The sequence below is a fragment of the Emys orbicularis genome, chromosome 16, assembly GCF_028017835.1.
Source record: "Emys orbicularis isolate rEmyOrb1 chromosome 16, rEmyOrb1.hap1, whole genome shotgun sequence".
Lineage (NCBI taxonomy): Eukaryota > Metazoa > Chordata > Testudines > Emydidae > Emys > Emys orbicularis.
Window position 1 is genome coordinate 33,313,543 of NC_088698.1, and position 15,169 is coordinate 33,328,711.

Below are 15,169 nucleotides of genomic sequence, written 5' to 3' on the forward strand. Positions count from 1 at the left end.
CGCCTGTGACCTGGGTATATGGAGACATGAAAGTAAGCGTCCTTTAAGTCGAGAGTAGTGTACCAGTCTCCCGGATCCAAGGAGGGGATGGTGGAGGCCAAGGAGACCATGCAGAACTTCAACTTCTTGAGAGATTTGTTGAGGTTATGCAGGTGTAGGATGGGTCTTAGGCCCCCTTTTGCCTTTGGGATTAGGAAGTAGAGAGAGTAGAATCCTCTTCCTTCAATGTCCCAAGGAACCTCATCCACAGCCTCCAGGCACAGGAGCTTTTTGACCTCCTGAATGAGGAGTTGCTCATGAAAAGGGTCCCTGAAGAGGAGGCAGGGAGGGAGGGGCAGCTGTGAATTGCAGGATATAGCCCCGAGATATTATATCCAAGACCCTAATCAAGCCAAACGGTAGGGGCATAGACGGTCGAGGAAGAGACGGGAAGTATCAAGGTAGCTGACTGGGACGTCACTCTTGAGTGCACCCTCAAAATGAGTGGAGCCCTGTATGGATACACAAATGTGTACCGGCATCCGTTCCGCGATCCACAAAAATTATCTGTGGATATCTGCGGATTTGCAGGGCTCTACACTGGGGGCTGGGCTGTGGCTCCGAGGCATCTTCGCCAGAGCCCGGTCGGGGACAGCCGCGTGGGCAGCTGTGGGAACAGAGTCCAGCAGAGGGCAACGAAAATGATCAGGGGGTTGGGGCACATAACTTTTGTGGAGAGGCTGAAGGAACTGGGCTTATTTCGTCTGCAGAAGAGAAGGGGGGGTGGTTTGATAGCTGCTTTCAACTACCTGAAGGGGGGTTCCAAAGAGGATGGAGCTCGGCTGTTCTCAGTGGTGGCAGATGACAGAACAAGGAGTAACAGTCTCAAGTTGCAATGGGGGAGGTCTAGGTTGGATATTAGGAAAAACTATTTCACTAGGAGGGTGGTGAAGCACTTGAATGCTTTACCTAGGGAGGTGGTTTTTAAGGCCCGGCTTGACAAAGTCTTGGCTGGGATGATTTAGTTGGTGTTGGTCCTGCTTTGAGCAGGGGGCTGGACTAGATGACCTCCTGAGGTCTCTTCCAACCCTGATATTCTATGATTCTATGACAGATTGTGAAGAACTTCAAAAAGATGTCACAAAACTAAGTGATTGGGCAGCAAAATGGCAAATGAAATTTAATGTGGATAAATGTAAAGTAATGCACATTGGAAAAAATAATCCCAACTATACATACAACATGATGGGGGCTAATTTAGCTAAAACGAGTCAGGAAAAAGATCTTGGCGTCATCGTGGATAGTTCTCTAAAGATGTCCACGCAGTGTGCAGAGGCGGTCAAAAAAGCAAACAGGATGTTAGGAATCATTAAAAAGGGGATAGAGAATAAGACTGAGAATATATTATTGCCCTTATATAAATCCATGGTACGCCCACATCTCGAATACTGTGTACAGATATGGTCTCCTCACTTCAAAAAAGATATTCTAGCACTAGAAAAGGTTCAGAAAAGAGCAACTAAAATGATTAAGGGTTTAGAGAGGGTCCCATATGAGGAAAGATTAAAGAGGCTAGGACTCTCTTCAGTTTGGAAAAGAGAAGACTAAGGGGGGACATGATAGAAGTATATAAAATCATGAGTGATGTTGAGAAAGTGGATAAGGAAAAGTTATTTACTTATTCCCATAATACAAGAACTAGGGGTCACCAAATGAAATTAATAGGCAGCAGGTTTAAAACAAATAAAAGGAAGTTCTTCTTCACGCAGCGCACAGTCAACTTGTGGAATTCCTTACCTGAGGAGGTTGTGAAGGCTAGGACTATAACAATGTTTAAAAGGGGACTGGATAAATTCATGGTGGCTAAGTCCATAAATGGCTATTAGCCAGGATGGGTAAGAATGGTGTCCCTAGCCTCTGTTCGTCAGAGGATGGAGATGGATGGCAGGAGAGAGATCACTTGATCATTGCCTGTTAGGTTCACTCCCTCTGGGGCACCTGGCATTGGCCACTGTCGGTAGACAGATACTGGGCTAGATGGACCTTTGGTCTGACCCAGTACGGCCTTTCTTATGTTCTTACACAGCCAGGGGCTGCTCTCAGCCCCATCCCCCCCACACACTGCAGGCATGTGGAGGGTTCGCCACGACTCCCTGGCTGGGCTCCATGCTGGCCTGGCTGCGGGGAGGGAGAGACCTGTAGAGCTGCCCAGGGCCTGCTCAGGCCCCGCACCCAGGGCTGGTGGAGGGTCCACCGTGGCTCCCCACAGCCGCCCGCCTGGCTCTTACCATGGACAGGCTGTGGCTCCAAGCCGCCTCCCTCCCCAGCTGGAGCCGGGTCCAGGAGAGCCGCGCTGGCAACTCCACCTGCCTTGGGTGGGGGACCCAAGCAGCCCCCCGCCCAGTGTCCCTGCCCAGGGCAGGTGGAGGATCCGTGCCGCGATTCCTTACAGCTGTCCGCCCAGCTCTTACCATCAGAGCCCTGCGCAGATACAAAATTTGTATCCGCATCCGCACTGCTACCCGCAGAAATGATCCACAGATATCCGCATCTGCGGATATAAAGCGGATTTGCAGGGCTCTAAAAATGAGCGCTTTTGGCCCCCTACGTGTTTGGTGGGCCCAGGTTATACAAGTGAGGAGGAGGAAGAAAGGCGTCGACGATGGCAGCAGGGGCAGCCAGAAGGGCTTGCAAGCAGACTGCAGCGTGTGCATGCCCAACGAGCAAATGGTGGCTCTAGTATCCTTCAACCCGTGCAGCCTGACGTCCATCTGCTCGGAGAAGAGACCAACCCTCTCAAAAGGAAAGTCCTGAATCAAGGTCTGCGTCTCCTGGGAGAGGCCCGCTGTTTGGAGCCAGGAGCTGCGCAGCATAACCACCGCCGACACGACCACTCGAGTCGCCAAATCCGCCTCATCCCAGTCCATTTGCAGGGAGCATTTGGCCGCTGCGGTGCCCTCCTCCACCAGAGTGCCGAACTCCTGGGCCAAACCCTGCAGGAGCGATTCCTGGAACTTTTTGAGGCCGTCCCAGAGATTAAAATTATATCTGCCCAACAGTACTTGATGATTCGCCACCCGAAATTGTAAGCTGGTAGTCGAATAAATGTTTCTCCCAAAGAGATCGAGCTTTTTGGCCTCTTTGTTCTTCGGAGTCGAGGAGGTGTGACCCTGCTTGTGACCCTTTGGCCAGAAGAAGATACTTCTTTTCAGCCCGTAACTACTACTAACAACTACACTTAACAACTACTTAAGTAATACTATACATAAACTATTTTCAAAAGGCCCTAAGGCACGAAGTTTGTAGGAGAAAAAACTACTAGCTCTTGCTAAGCAAGAAAGGCACTCCGACTAACCATGGGTGGTAAGAAGGAACTGAGAAGGCGTAGGACTGGCAATGCCTGATATACTGCCGCATGAGTGCAGCACTCCAGAAGGTGCCACAATTGGCCCTCTGGATACCGCTAAGGCAAAAATCTCCGACGACCACGCACATGGGCACGCACACACCTAGAATGGAATCAACATGAGCAAGCACTCGAAGAAGAACTGTGAGTACTCAATCATAAATTTGAGTTTCACAATTAAAAGTATGTTTTAAACCCAAGTCAATTAGAAGCATAAGGCCCAAACCCGGCTGTTTTAAGGAAAATAGGTCTACCTGTGTGCCATAATTCAGAGTTCCAGCTTTAACTGTTTTCATCATTCAGAGCTGAAACCAGCAAATGGGCAGCTATAATCCCAGCAATCCAAGGAGCCCGTACTTGATGGCCCAGCAGTGGAATAAGAGATGTCAAAACCATATAGATTGGGAATGAATGAACAAATCTGCTAAATTTCAGATTTACTGCCAGTGCTGTTAGCTACCTATTAACAAAGAAATATAATACCTTCTATTTCACCCTTGGACATTCAGAATAGAAAGACTTATTTTACAGACAGCTCTAGGAACTTACTTTCAGGGGTACCATATTTCAAATAGGCAGTAACTAACCACTTACAAGACAGGCAACTGAAAAGAGGACTTTGCATTAAGGAGTAAGAATTCTTTGCAGTGAAAAATTAATCTGTCCTATTAACACCTCAAAAAAATCGTATGAGGAAGAACACAACAGAAAGTAAACTATTGTCCATCACTGAGGCTAAAATTTTTCCAATACTCTGTGCAAAACAAACTTCTTCAACAAGGCCTTCAAATCCTACCTCCTCCTTTTAACAGCTTTATATGCATGTACAAGTGCTCCCTGTAAAGCAGAAGGAAACTACAGTGAAGGACAGATTTAAAAAAAAAAAAAAAAAAAAAATCAAAATCACCTCAGTTACCACATTATCTTACTGCCGCAGCTTGTCATCAGTTTCTCCCCACACACATATAAAGCCACTGTTTGCCCATTTCCCTCATACACTGATCTTAATGTAAACACTGCGGGACACAAGTCCACACCCAGATTCTCTCCTGCACAGAGACACTACCTGAGCTGAGTGCATTAGGGAGCAAATTACACCTCCTTGATTCTCACAGTATATTATTAATTGATTAGAAAGTCAGAGGGACCATTGTGATCACATAGTCTGACCCCCTGTATAATTGTATTAGCATCCAGCTGCATAAGCACCAGCATTGATCTACTGATCTAAGTTAGCATAGCCTCTAAGATGCTCTAACTGGCTATGATCTCTTCTAATGGAAAACAAACAAGTTGTGAATTGACATAATTCAGGTGTGCTCCACCCAACTCCTGCCCATTTTGCCAGGCTATGGTGGGGCTGCTGACAAAGGAGAAACTTACACTGATTTATGCCAGGTAAAAACTGCCGAGAGAATTCTCAGCTGGCCAGTTAAGGCCAGATTTCACCTAAGTGGCAAAAAGTGGCTGGAGTAGGATGAGAGAACCTGGGCCTTCGTTTTTCATTCGTCTGAAAAGCACCGTGTTTTTGTTTGTATTACCATAGTGCCTAGGATGGTATTATTGAAACAGTACTAAAATAATAGCAAATAGTTAATACTAGTTACAGTTCAAACATCATCCACACAAAACTAAAGGAAAATAAGTCCTAAATATTTTACTAAGTATGGTGCTTACCTTCCCAAAGTCTTTGACATAATATATTTCTCTCTCAATTCTCTGGGATACCCCGACTGATCATCCACCATAAGATCAGAAAATACAAACACTGGGAAGATGAGTGGAGATAATTTTTTGTTACTAACTCCAAAGACTTTGTTACAAGGAGTAACTACTATTCCTAAATGTTAATATTCAACAACTAAGAGAGTGCTATACGTTAGAAATAAACATATAACTGAAACAAAATTATATTAAAAAACGGTTACCTACCTTTTTGAAACTGTTGTTCTTTAAGATGTGTTGCACATGTACATTCCACCGTAGATGCATGCATGCCCCATGCACAGATGTTGGAGATTTTTGTCCCTCAGTGGCACCAGTCAGAGTTGCTGGAGTGCCCTCTGTTGCCACACGCTACTGCATGCTGGTATAAAAGGGCAGAGCCATCCCAATCCCTCTCAGTTCCTTCATACCGGACAGACTCCAATGTGGAATGGACATGTGCAACCCATCTCAAAGAACAACAGTGACACAACAGTAGGTAATATTTTTTTCGTTGAGTGATTGCAGACATCCATTCCACTGTAGGTAACACAAGCAAACACACATGGAGGTGGGTTCAGAGTCTACCTAAACAGAGAGTGTAAGACCATTCATCCGAAACTGGCATCGTCTCTGGACTGACAGGAAATGGCATAATGAGAAGTAAAAGTGTGGACTGAAGACCCCGCTGCTTTACAAACGTCTACAATCTGCACTTGCATCAAGAAAGCTACAGAAGGTGCCTGCGCTCTGGTAGAAGGCGCCAATACTCTAGATGGAGGGATTGTATTAGCCAGTGGGTAGCATAAACAAATACATGAGATCCAAGATGAGATTTTCTGAGAGGAAACTGGTTAGCCCTTAGCTCTGTTTGCAACTGCTACAAACCACTGCATAGAGGATGTTACCTGAAATTGGGCCAGCTAGTAAGCTTAGGGAGGACTAATGACCCATCAGAGTTTGGCAGAAAGCAGCACGTTTATTATACTGATAGCTAAGCTCAAAAGAAGGCGCGGGGGGGGTGTCACACTCACACTTACACTTGCATACTCACACTCCCAGGACAGGCACGGCACTGGAGATGTCAGGGTTCTTCAAGGTAAGCGTGCCACAGCACAGCGATGGACGGTGCGATGAAGGTAAGTCTTCCCAAGGCACGATGGAATGCAACGCAGCAAACCACTGGCCAGGCGGTCCGGGCGAAGGGCCTTCACGGGAGGTACAAGCTCGTGAGTGCACTGCTGAGCACATGGCCCCTTCCCCTTTTAAGGACCTGCTCCTCATGGCCTGCGACTAGAGAGGACTTGGCCGCGTCTGGTTGGTCACACTTCATCTCGGCCAGTGTCCATGCATTTGGTGTGCGAGCGCTGCCTAATTAGAGTCCCAGACACCTTGTCTACTTGGGAGCTCTTCTGATCTTCCAGCTGTTCAAACAGCCCATTCATCCCACAAGCATTCCAGGAGGGAGGGGGAAAGCCACTTCACAGGCATTCAAAGAGGGAGAGGAGACAAAAGGGGGGGGGGGGGGGGAAGGTGTAACAGACCTTTTGAACATACAGGTTATACAGAGCATACAGATCACTGCTGCTCCAACAACAGGATCTAAAAGATTTAGTCCAGTCAGAAAGCTAAAGCCCTTCTCACATCCAAGGAGTGAAGCTTTTCCTCATCCCTAAGTGCATGGGGTTTTGGAAGGAACATGGGCAAGCAGATTGCTTGGTTAACATGAAAATTAGAGACTACTTTTGTGAGAAGTTTTGGATGAGGACGGAGATAAATTTTATCCTTATGGAAAACTGTAGGGGGGCTCTGACACCTGAGCGCTCAACTCTCCCACCCTTCTGGCTGAGTTAATTGCCACGAGAAATGCTACCTTCATGGAAAGGTGAAAGAGGGAGCAAGTTGCCAGGGGCTCAAAGCGAGGTTATCAATCCATTTTGCTAGAATTAAGTTCAGATCCCAAGGGTGGATGGGGTCTTGAATGGGGAGGTATAATCTGACCAAGCACTTTAAGAACTGGGTGATGATGGTGTGTGAAAGAAGGGATCCATCATCCACCAAGACATTGAGGGCTGAAATAGCCACTAGATACATCCTCATTGAGCTAATAGCAAACTCTGTTTTAGATCCAACAGACAGTCCAGCATGAGGCCCAAGGATGTCCACTAGGGAAATACACCTTTCACACAAGACCAGGTGGAGAAGCGCTTCCACTTCACCAGGTAAGTGCTCTTAGTTGAGGGTTTTATGCTATTCAAAAGCACTTTCTGAATATCCTTTGAGAAGGACTTTTCAAAGGGTGTCAGCCATAAAAGCATCCATGCTGCCGGGTGGAGAGCTCAGAGGTTGGGATGAAGCAGTCCCGGGAAATTACAAATGGATCCAATGGGCAGTTTGACCAACGAGGATATCAGGGTCAAATACCAGTATTAATGAGGAAACGCTGGTGCTATAAGGATGAGGTGAGCATGGTCTTGTTTCACTTTAATAAGTCTCTGGGAAGGAAAGGAATCAGAGGGAAAGCATACAGGAGAGACTTCTTCCAGGACAGAAGAAAGGCATCTGTCAGCGAGCCTTGGCTGAGTCTCCCTTGGGAACAGAGCTGCTGACATTTCCTGTCCACTTGGGAGTCCCCCAGAGTTGGAAGATGGACCTGACCACATATGGATGTAGTGACCACTGATGCTGATTGCAGAAGGATCTGCTCAGCTAATCTGCTAACATAATCTGTTTCCCTGGAAGGTAAGCAGCTCTGAAATGAACTAAGTTATCTATACAGAAGTCTCAGAAGCAAACTGCTTCCTGCCCCTCTGTTTATATAAACATGACTGTCAAACTGTCAGAATTAACAAATTTTTTCCCCACTATGTGGGGTGGGGAGGCCATGCAGGCTAGATGTACCACTCTTAATACCCTGATGTTTGAGAGTCTCTAGATCTTGAAATGATCAAAGACCTTGAGGTCCTGAAGGGACCCCATATGAGCTCCCCAACCCAGAGGAGACACGTCTGTGACTAGAGTGAAAGTTGGTAGTGGGGGAAGAAAGGGAACCCCCCCACACGCAAACTTTTAGAGGGTCCATCCACCAATCTAGAGATGACAAAACTAATGTTGGCATTCAAACCACTTTCTCTAAATGGTGGCAACTTGGGGAATGGCACTGATGCTAGCCATGCCTGCACCTTTTTGAGGTGTAATCTGGCATGCTGAACTACCTAGGTACATGGTGCCATCTGACCGAGAAGACTGAGGCAGTGGTGTACTGCTGTGACAGTGTATGCTCTCAGATATAGCACTAAGTCCGGAAGTTTCACGGACATTAACAGAGGCTGGTCCGGAAAGGTGCATGAAGCACGCATCTTTTGCAACAATGGCTTGTTCAAGAAGCTGCAAGCAGGGACATTCTTCCCGGACCAGAAGATCACTGTAGCGGAAGTCGAAATGCCCATTGTGATCCTGGGAGACCGCACCTACCCCTTAATGCCGTGGCTTATGAAGCCATACACGGGGCAACTTGACAGCAGCAAGGAGCAGTTCAACAAGCTGAGCAAGTGCAGAATGACTGTTGAGTGTGCATTTGGCCATTTAAAAGCCCGCTGGCGATGCCTGTATGGGAAAGCTGGACATGGCCGATGACAATATTCCTATGCTTATAGCCGCGTGCTATACGCTCCATACAGCGCTGGACCGCAGAGGCTCAGTGCCTGGCTGAGTTTGAACAGTCAGAGACCAGGGCTATTAGAGGGGCCATAAGGATCAGGGATGCCTTGAGGCAGCAATTTGAAGCTGAAAGCCACTAATATTTGCTGCTATGCTCGGGACTGCAGTGCTTGTAATACTAGCAGGTGACTGGTGCACATGATGCAATAAGGGGGTTTAACGTAATTGTATGTTGCTTTGCAGTGCTCTTTTTGCTTTCACTTAATACAATAAAGATTGCTTTCAAACCAACACAATTATTTTATTAAAAGACAACAACCGGAGGAGAGAGTCAAACAACAAAAATTCATCAGGCAGGGAGGGGGACGGGGGAAGGGAAGATCTCCAGAGGAGGAGAGATCCTGGGACGGCTACAGATTTGCATATGTCCAGGGATCATATCCAACATTTTCCTTTGGAGTACAATGCAGCGGGTGCTGTACTTCAGCAGGGCCAAACTGCAGAGGGCTGGGTGTTGAGTGCAGTGGGTAGTGGGAGGCCACACTGCTGGACTGTGAGGAGGGAGGAGTGGAATGCTGCGGGTAGAGAGTGGAGCCAGGAGGTTGATAACAGAGAGAGAGCGAGAGAGAGGTGTGGGGTGGGAGAGGGCACATGGGAAAGAGTTTTGTGACAGCGGCTGCAGGGGAGGGTGGGCGCGGAGCTGCTCGGTTTGAAGAGCTAGTATCATCTGGAGCATGTCCACTTGGCGCTCCATAACATCTAAGAACCGCTCCATGGCTTCTTTCTGGTGTGCCGCATTCTCTTTTTGGTCCCTCTTCTCACTGTCCCGCCACTCCTTCAATTCCTGTTTCTCAGCGGCGGAGTGCATCATAACCTCACGGAGAAAGTCCTCCTTAGTTCTTCATGACCGCTTTCTAATTCTGCACAGCCGTTCTGCCGCCGATAAGGGACGCTGGCCTCCCAAGGTCATCTCTGTGAAGTTTAAATGCAACATTTTACAGAAGCAGTATTGTTTACAACAGACAACACTGATTCAGTGCTTTAAAACACAGCCAGTACTCTCACACCTGGCACTAACTAGCTGACCCCTGGCAAGCACACATGAGCCACAAGACCCCCAAAATGGTGAGTAGCCACAGGGCCAGGGTGAATCACTCTTCCTGGACCCTGCTGTACACTGGGCACGTTGCTCTTGGGGGGAGCCAGCACTTTAGGGGGGGCTTGATAATCATTCCTGTTCCCACACTTTCCACAGGCTGTGTTCATTATGGAAGATATCTCGCTGCTGAGGGTGAGCAGGGACTCAAGGGAGGGTCTTCTCCAAGCCTGCGGCTTCCGCCCTATGCGGCTCACCTGTGTGCAGCAATAGTTCCCTCCCCCGCTCCCTCCCCGCCATGGCACAGTGGTGCGGGAAAGTTACCGTTAATGGGGCAAGAAACAAAGCAGCTCTGCTGAGGAACCTGCGGCAGCGGATTGCCCAGTATCTCCATGAGAGTTTCCTGGAAATCTCTGAGGGAGACTCCCGTGAAGTGAGGGAGTCTATCAACAGCCTGTTCCGCCACTCAGAATAGGCATGCGGTGGGAAACAAGCCTGCTTTCTGCAACCCTCCTGCCCACAACAAATCACTTTAGCAATTCCCAAAATCAGATCCACTTACCAGGGGCCTCCTCTCCTGTTTGCACTTCGCCAAGATCCGACTGCTGAGACTGGCTAGCCTCCTCCGGGGTAGAAAAGAGCTCCTGGCTGAATGCATCTCTGGCCTCCGAGCCATCCTCTGCCTCTGGGTCCTCCTCCCCCTCTTCGTCCAAGATTTCCTCCTCCTGGCTCGGACCACTCTCGACTGGCACATGAGCCAACGAAGTATCCACAGGGGCCTTCGCAATGGAGGTGGGATTGCCACCGAGTATCACGTCCAACTCTTTGTAGAACCGGCAGCTCGTTGGTGCAGCACCGGAGCGGCGGTTTGCCTCCAGCGCCTTGTGGTAGGTGTTCCGCAGCTCCTTCACTTTGACCCTGCACTGCAATGTGTCCCGGTCATGGCCCTTTTCTATCATGCATCGTGAAACCTGTCCGGAGGTGTCATAATTCCTAGGGCTGGAGCGCAGCTGGGACTGCACAGCCTCCTCTCCCAGCGGGGGATCGCCTGGTGTGTGGAGCAGGCATGTTCACCTGGAAAGATGCGCTGAGACCACTGCACGCATCACTGAGCAAACAGGAAGGGGACTTTCAAATTTGCAAAGAAATGTACGGGGTGGGGATGACGGTTGGTCACCTGAGGGCAGGGCAGTAGAGTTCAAACCGATGGCCAGAGAGGTGAGACCAGGCATTGTGGGACACCTCCCAGAGGCCAATCGCAGCACTGTAATCGACCAGGGTATCTACACTGGCACCGCAGCGCTGTAGCCCGGCACAGAAAGCTCTACGCCTCTCGTTGGGGTGGTTTTTTTAGAGCGCTACAACTGCGCAGTTTCTGCACACTAAGTGGCTTTGCAGTGTGTACACCCCAGGAGTTACAGTGCAGAAACTTGCCAGGGTAGACGGGGCCCTAAGACTGCTCCGATGAATTTTATTGTCTTTTCCAGTTTTAGGACTGATTTGTCTCAATTTACTAGGAGCCCCAGTGCGTCGAACACGGACAGGACAGTTGGTATGCTGGAAAGGACTTTAGCCTCAGACTGACCTCTGATCAACCAGTCGTCCAACCATGGGTACACATGGACACCTAATTTTCATAGGTGAGCTGCTATGACTGCCAGGCACTTTGTGAACATTCGAGGAGCAGCTGACAGACTGAATGGAAGCACTGTGAACTGATAATAGCAGCCATTCCCCATGAATCTGAGATAATTCTCATGGTCGTGGCATATTGCGACATGGAAATAAACATCCTTTAAATAAGTTGAAGGCAGTGTACCAGTCCACCCGCTCCAGGGAAGGAATAATTTAAGATAGGGTAATCATGTGGAATTTTATTTTCTTCAGGAATTTGTTCAACTCTCTTAGGTCTAAAATAGGCTGAGACCCTTTTTGTCTAGTGGATCAGGAAGTAGCAGGAATAGAAACCCTTACCTTTGAGGTTCAACAGTACTTCAGGCAGGGGCCATAGAGGAAGAAGAGATTGGACACCCTGTTGAAGGGCAATCTCATGAGAGTGGTCCCTGAAGAGGGACAGGGAAGAGGGTGGGTAGGGGAGTAGAACTGAACTGGATGGCATACCGCAGTTCCACCATGCTTTCAGACTGGTAGGTCTTACTTATGTGAGCCCAAGCACTTAGGAGGTGGGATAAGCAATTAGTAACAAACAATGGGGAACAGATGGGACTATGGTGACAGGTACACTGTCCTTGACAAACCCATCCACATGACTGTTTGTATGAGGCAGCTGGATGGGATAAGCCCACTGATGATGAAGAGGAGAGCGGTGGAGGGCGTCTCTTATAACTTCTGTCCTTTTTCCTTAGTGGATCTTGGGATTGGGGAGCAAACCCCTGCTCTCTGTATAACTATTGTGGGTGATACTGCTTTCTTTTTGCTTCCTAAGGAATAAAATTTGTGACCAAACAGATCCAGTTTCTTTGAGGCTTTGCTTTCTGGCACAGAAGCTTTTTGTCCCTTTCTATCCCGCTCATTGGCAGCTGCCACAAGAGAACACAGAGTGGGGATGAGAATAAAAATGGTCATACCCCTTACAGGAGACAAAGCACCTCCTCTCAGCTCGTTTTGCTGTGAGGTCCCAGGAGGAGGGGGCTTGCCTAAGGGCCTTGACTGGCTCCATGATGGTTTCATGGCTGCACCATGGTGCTGTCGCTGATACCAGGATGTCCAACAACTTGTGAGAGCTTTCATGCACGTCTTCTGCCTGAATGTCAAGTACAGAAGCCGCTATTTTAAAAAGATCTTGATGAGCAATGTGGTCCTCTGGCGGGGTCACTTAACCACCTCATCAGGTGACAAGGATGAAACAGACATCTGAGGTGGTGGTTAGTCTGTGACTAGTGGCAGGGGGGTGCCTGAGTGGCTTCTGGCTGCTCAGTACCAGGGAATGGTGCTCTCGGTACCAATGCCTCTGGTGCACTCTCCATGTCAGTGAGCAAGATGCTTCAAGGAAAGTTCTAGCTGTGGGGACACCAGAATGTATCCAGCATGACCATCGATACGGGCCCAAGACCCATCCTTGCCTGGGCCATTGACCCTTAGAAGGATCCCAGTGCATGGCCCATGGTCCCAACGACTCTGATGGGGAGGTATGTTCCCCATCCTGGGCGGGATACAGAGGACCTCACTTCTGAGTCCAAGGAAAAGAGTCAGATGCTTCCGACAACGGAGGTGGAAATCCAGAATGGACTGGTAAGACGTAGTCCGAGCCCGAGGACAGCAGTACCAGGGAAATCATGGGAGGCTTTCCTCTAGACAACACGGATTTCTGTGGAGGCTTGGGTAGCAGCACCACACTATCTCAATGAGGCAAGGTATGAACCACAGGCAGTACCAAGAAGCTAAGCAAGTCTCTTGCAGCTGCATACGCCTCCAGGGTTGCTGCGATCGGCACCTTCTGTTGGTGCCATAAATGTCTTTCAGGGGAAATGTCTGGCACAGGCTTCAAAGGCAGCAATCCCCTCTTGGGAAGCATTAAGCATTCTGGAGGGGATTTATCCCCCAAACGCTTCTTCTGGTCTCTGGTTCCGTCAGGGTACCGACACAGGCAAGCGAGGCACCGAACCAGAGGAATGCCTAAGCCTTTTCTTTGGTACTCGGGAACAATCCCAATGAGCCACAGACATCTCCAGCAAAGAGCTCCGTACTGAAGTAAACGTACATGGGGCACTCACCCCTGTGACGACTCTGATAGGGGTCAAAGTGCTGCATCCACGAGCAAGCACTTAAGCCTCGTCACACTATCTTTTTTCAAGCAGAGCTTGAACCCTTTGCAGATGTGACATTGTCACTAACATGGGATTCCCCCAAACATTTCTAACAGGTCAGGTGTGGGTCACTGACTGGCATGGGTTTCACAGAGGTCCAGCAGGACTTAAAACCTGGTGAACACGGCATTATTCCGGTAGCTGTACCAAAAGATAGAAAGTGTCAAGAGAGACCAAATGCAGCAACCTAGTACTAACAATTGTCCAACACTAACTATAACTGACAAATTAGTAAACAGGATCTATATACAGAAAAGGAATGAGGAAAGCACTTGAGTTAACAAGTCTGAATCACCATCAGTGGCGGTAAGGAACTGGATGGGAAGTCATGGTGGTTCCACCCTTTTATACCACCATGCAGTGGTGTGTGGCGACAGAGGGCACACCAGCCATCCCAACAGGTACTACTGAGGAAAAAAATATCACCAACACCTGTACATGGGGCGCACACACACCTACAGTAAAATGGACATATGCAAACACTTGAAAGAATACTTTTGATTAACAAGGTGATCTCATTATTGAAAGAGAACTTCCGTAATAGTAACATCTTCAATATCATCTGTTTCACAATTCTCCAGCATGACAAATCCCAACACGTCTTCATAATCTATTACCTCTGTACTCAAGAGTAAAAATACAAGGAGAGACCCGTCAGTCTTATGCTACAGATCTAAAACCCAAGAGTGAGAATCATGCATTCATTGTACCACTACAAAAAAAATCCTCTCTCTAATTTTTCAGTTTGTTTCCTTTGTACATAAGATAATGCCATATGCACAGTCATATTCACAACTTCCCCTGTATAGTAAATCAGTTTTCCCTGTTTAACAACTGTGCGAGAAAAGCATTTTTAAAAATATGTGATTTTAAAAGCACAAACTTTGGTGGTGGGTCTCCAGATCAGATGTAGTACCGGCAAATACTTTTAACTCACTTTTTAAAATTTACTAATTTCAGGTGGATATAACAATCTTCAAGATTTTGTGTACAAAAAATAGTGGGCAAATAAAAAATATTACCTTTATCCACGGTTTCCATCTATTATTTTCTCTCTAAAGCATTTAGAAGGAGCACAATTTTAAGAAAGATGCTATTCAAAATCAATTCGTCTTTGTACTTTATTTTACCTTTGTTAGTCTGTACAGACAGTGCAATTTCAGAATTGTGAGTCAATGGGAGCCTTTTCCCTTTCCCAATGAGCTCTTTATTTACAAAAGTCCCATTTGCACTGTGGTCCTCAATATAGGCAACATAGGAGTTTTTTGGTCCCATTTCCTAAAGAAAAAAAGGTAACAATACTGAAAAATGGCTTTTATCATGAGGCTGTAATGAACCATATCAGAGTTTATAACAATTTATTTATCTTCCTTTAATTAAGGAAATAATACATCATGAAAATGGTTTTAAAGAATGTGTTTGGCAACACTCTGTTAACTGGTGGTGAAGAAGAAAAGAAAGGAAGCCAATCCCTGCAGAAGAGAGAAGGAGATGATG

General features: G+C 47.6%; 1 protein-coding gene across 2 annotated transcripts in view; it reads right to left on the minus strand.

Annotated features, from left to right (window-relative positions):
• Positions 1 to 15,169, minus strand: part of CHEK2 (checkpoint kinase 2) — a 48,772-nt gene that overhangs the window by 20,847 nt on the left and 12,756 nt on the right. For both annotated transcript variants that reach the window (XM_065417811.1, XM_065417810.1), the window contains 2 exons: positions 14,803 to 14,950; positions 5,063 to 5,153 (listed from right to left, as the gene is read on the minus strand). In XM_065417811.1, the coding sequence (XP_065273883.1) occupies positions 5,063 to 5,153; positions 14,803 to 14,950 (239 nt within the window). The remainder of the gene's footprint in view (positions 1 to 5,062; positions 5,154 to 14,802; positions 14,951 to 15,169) is intronic.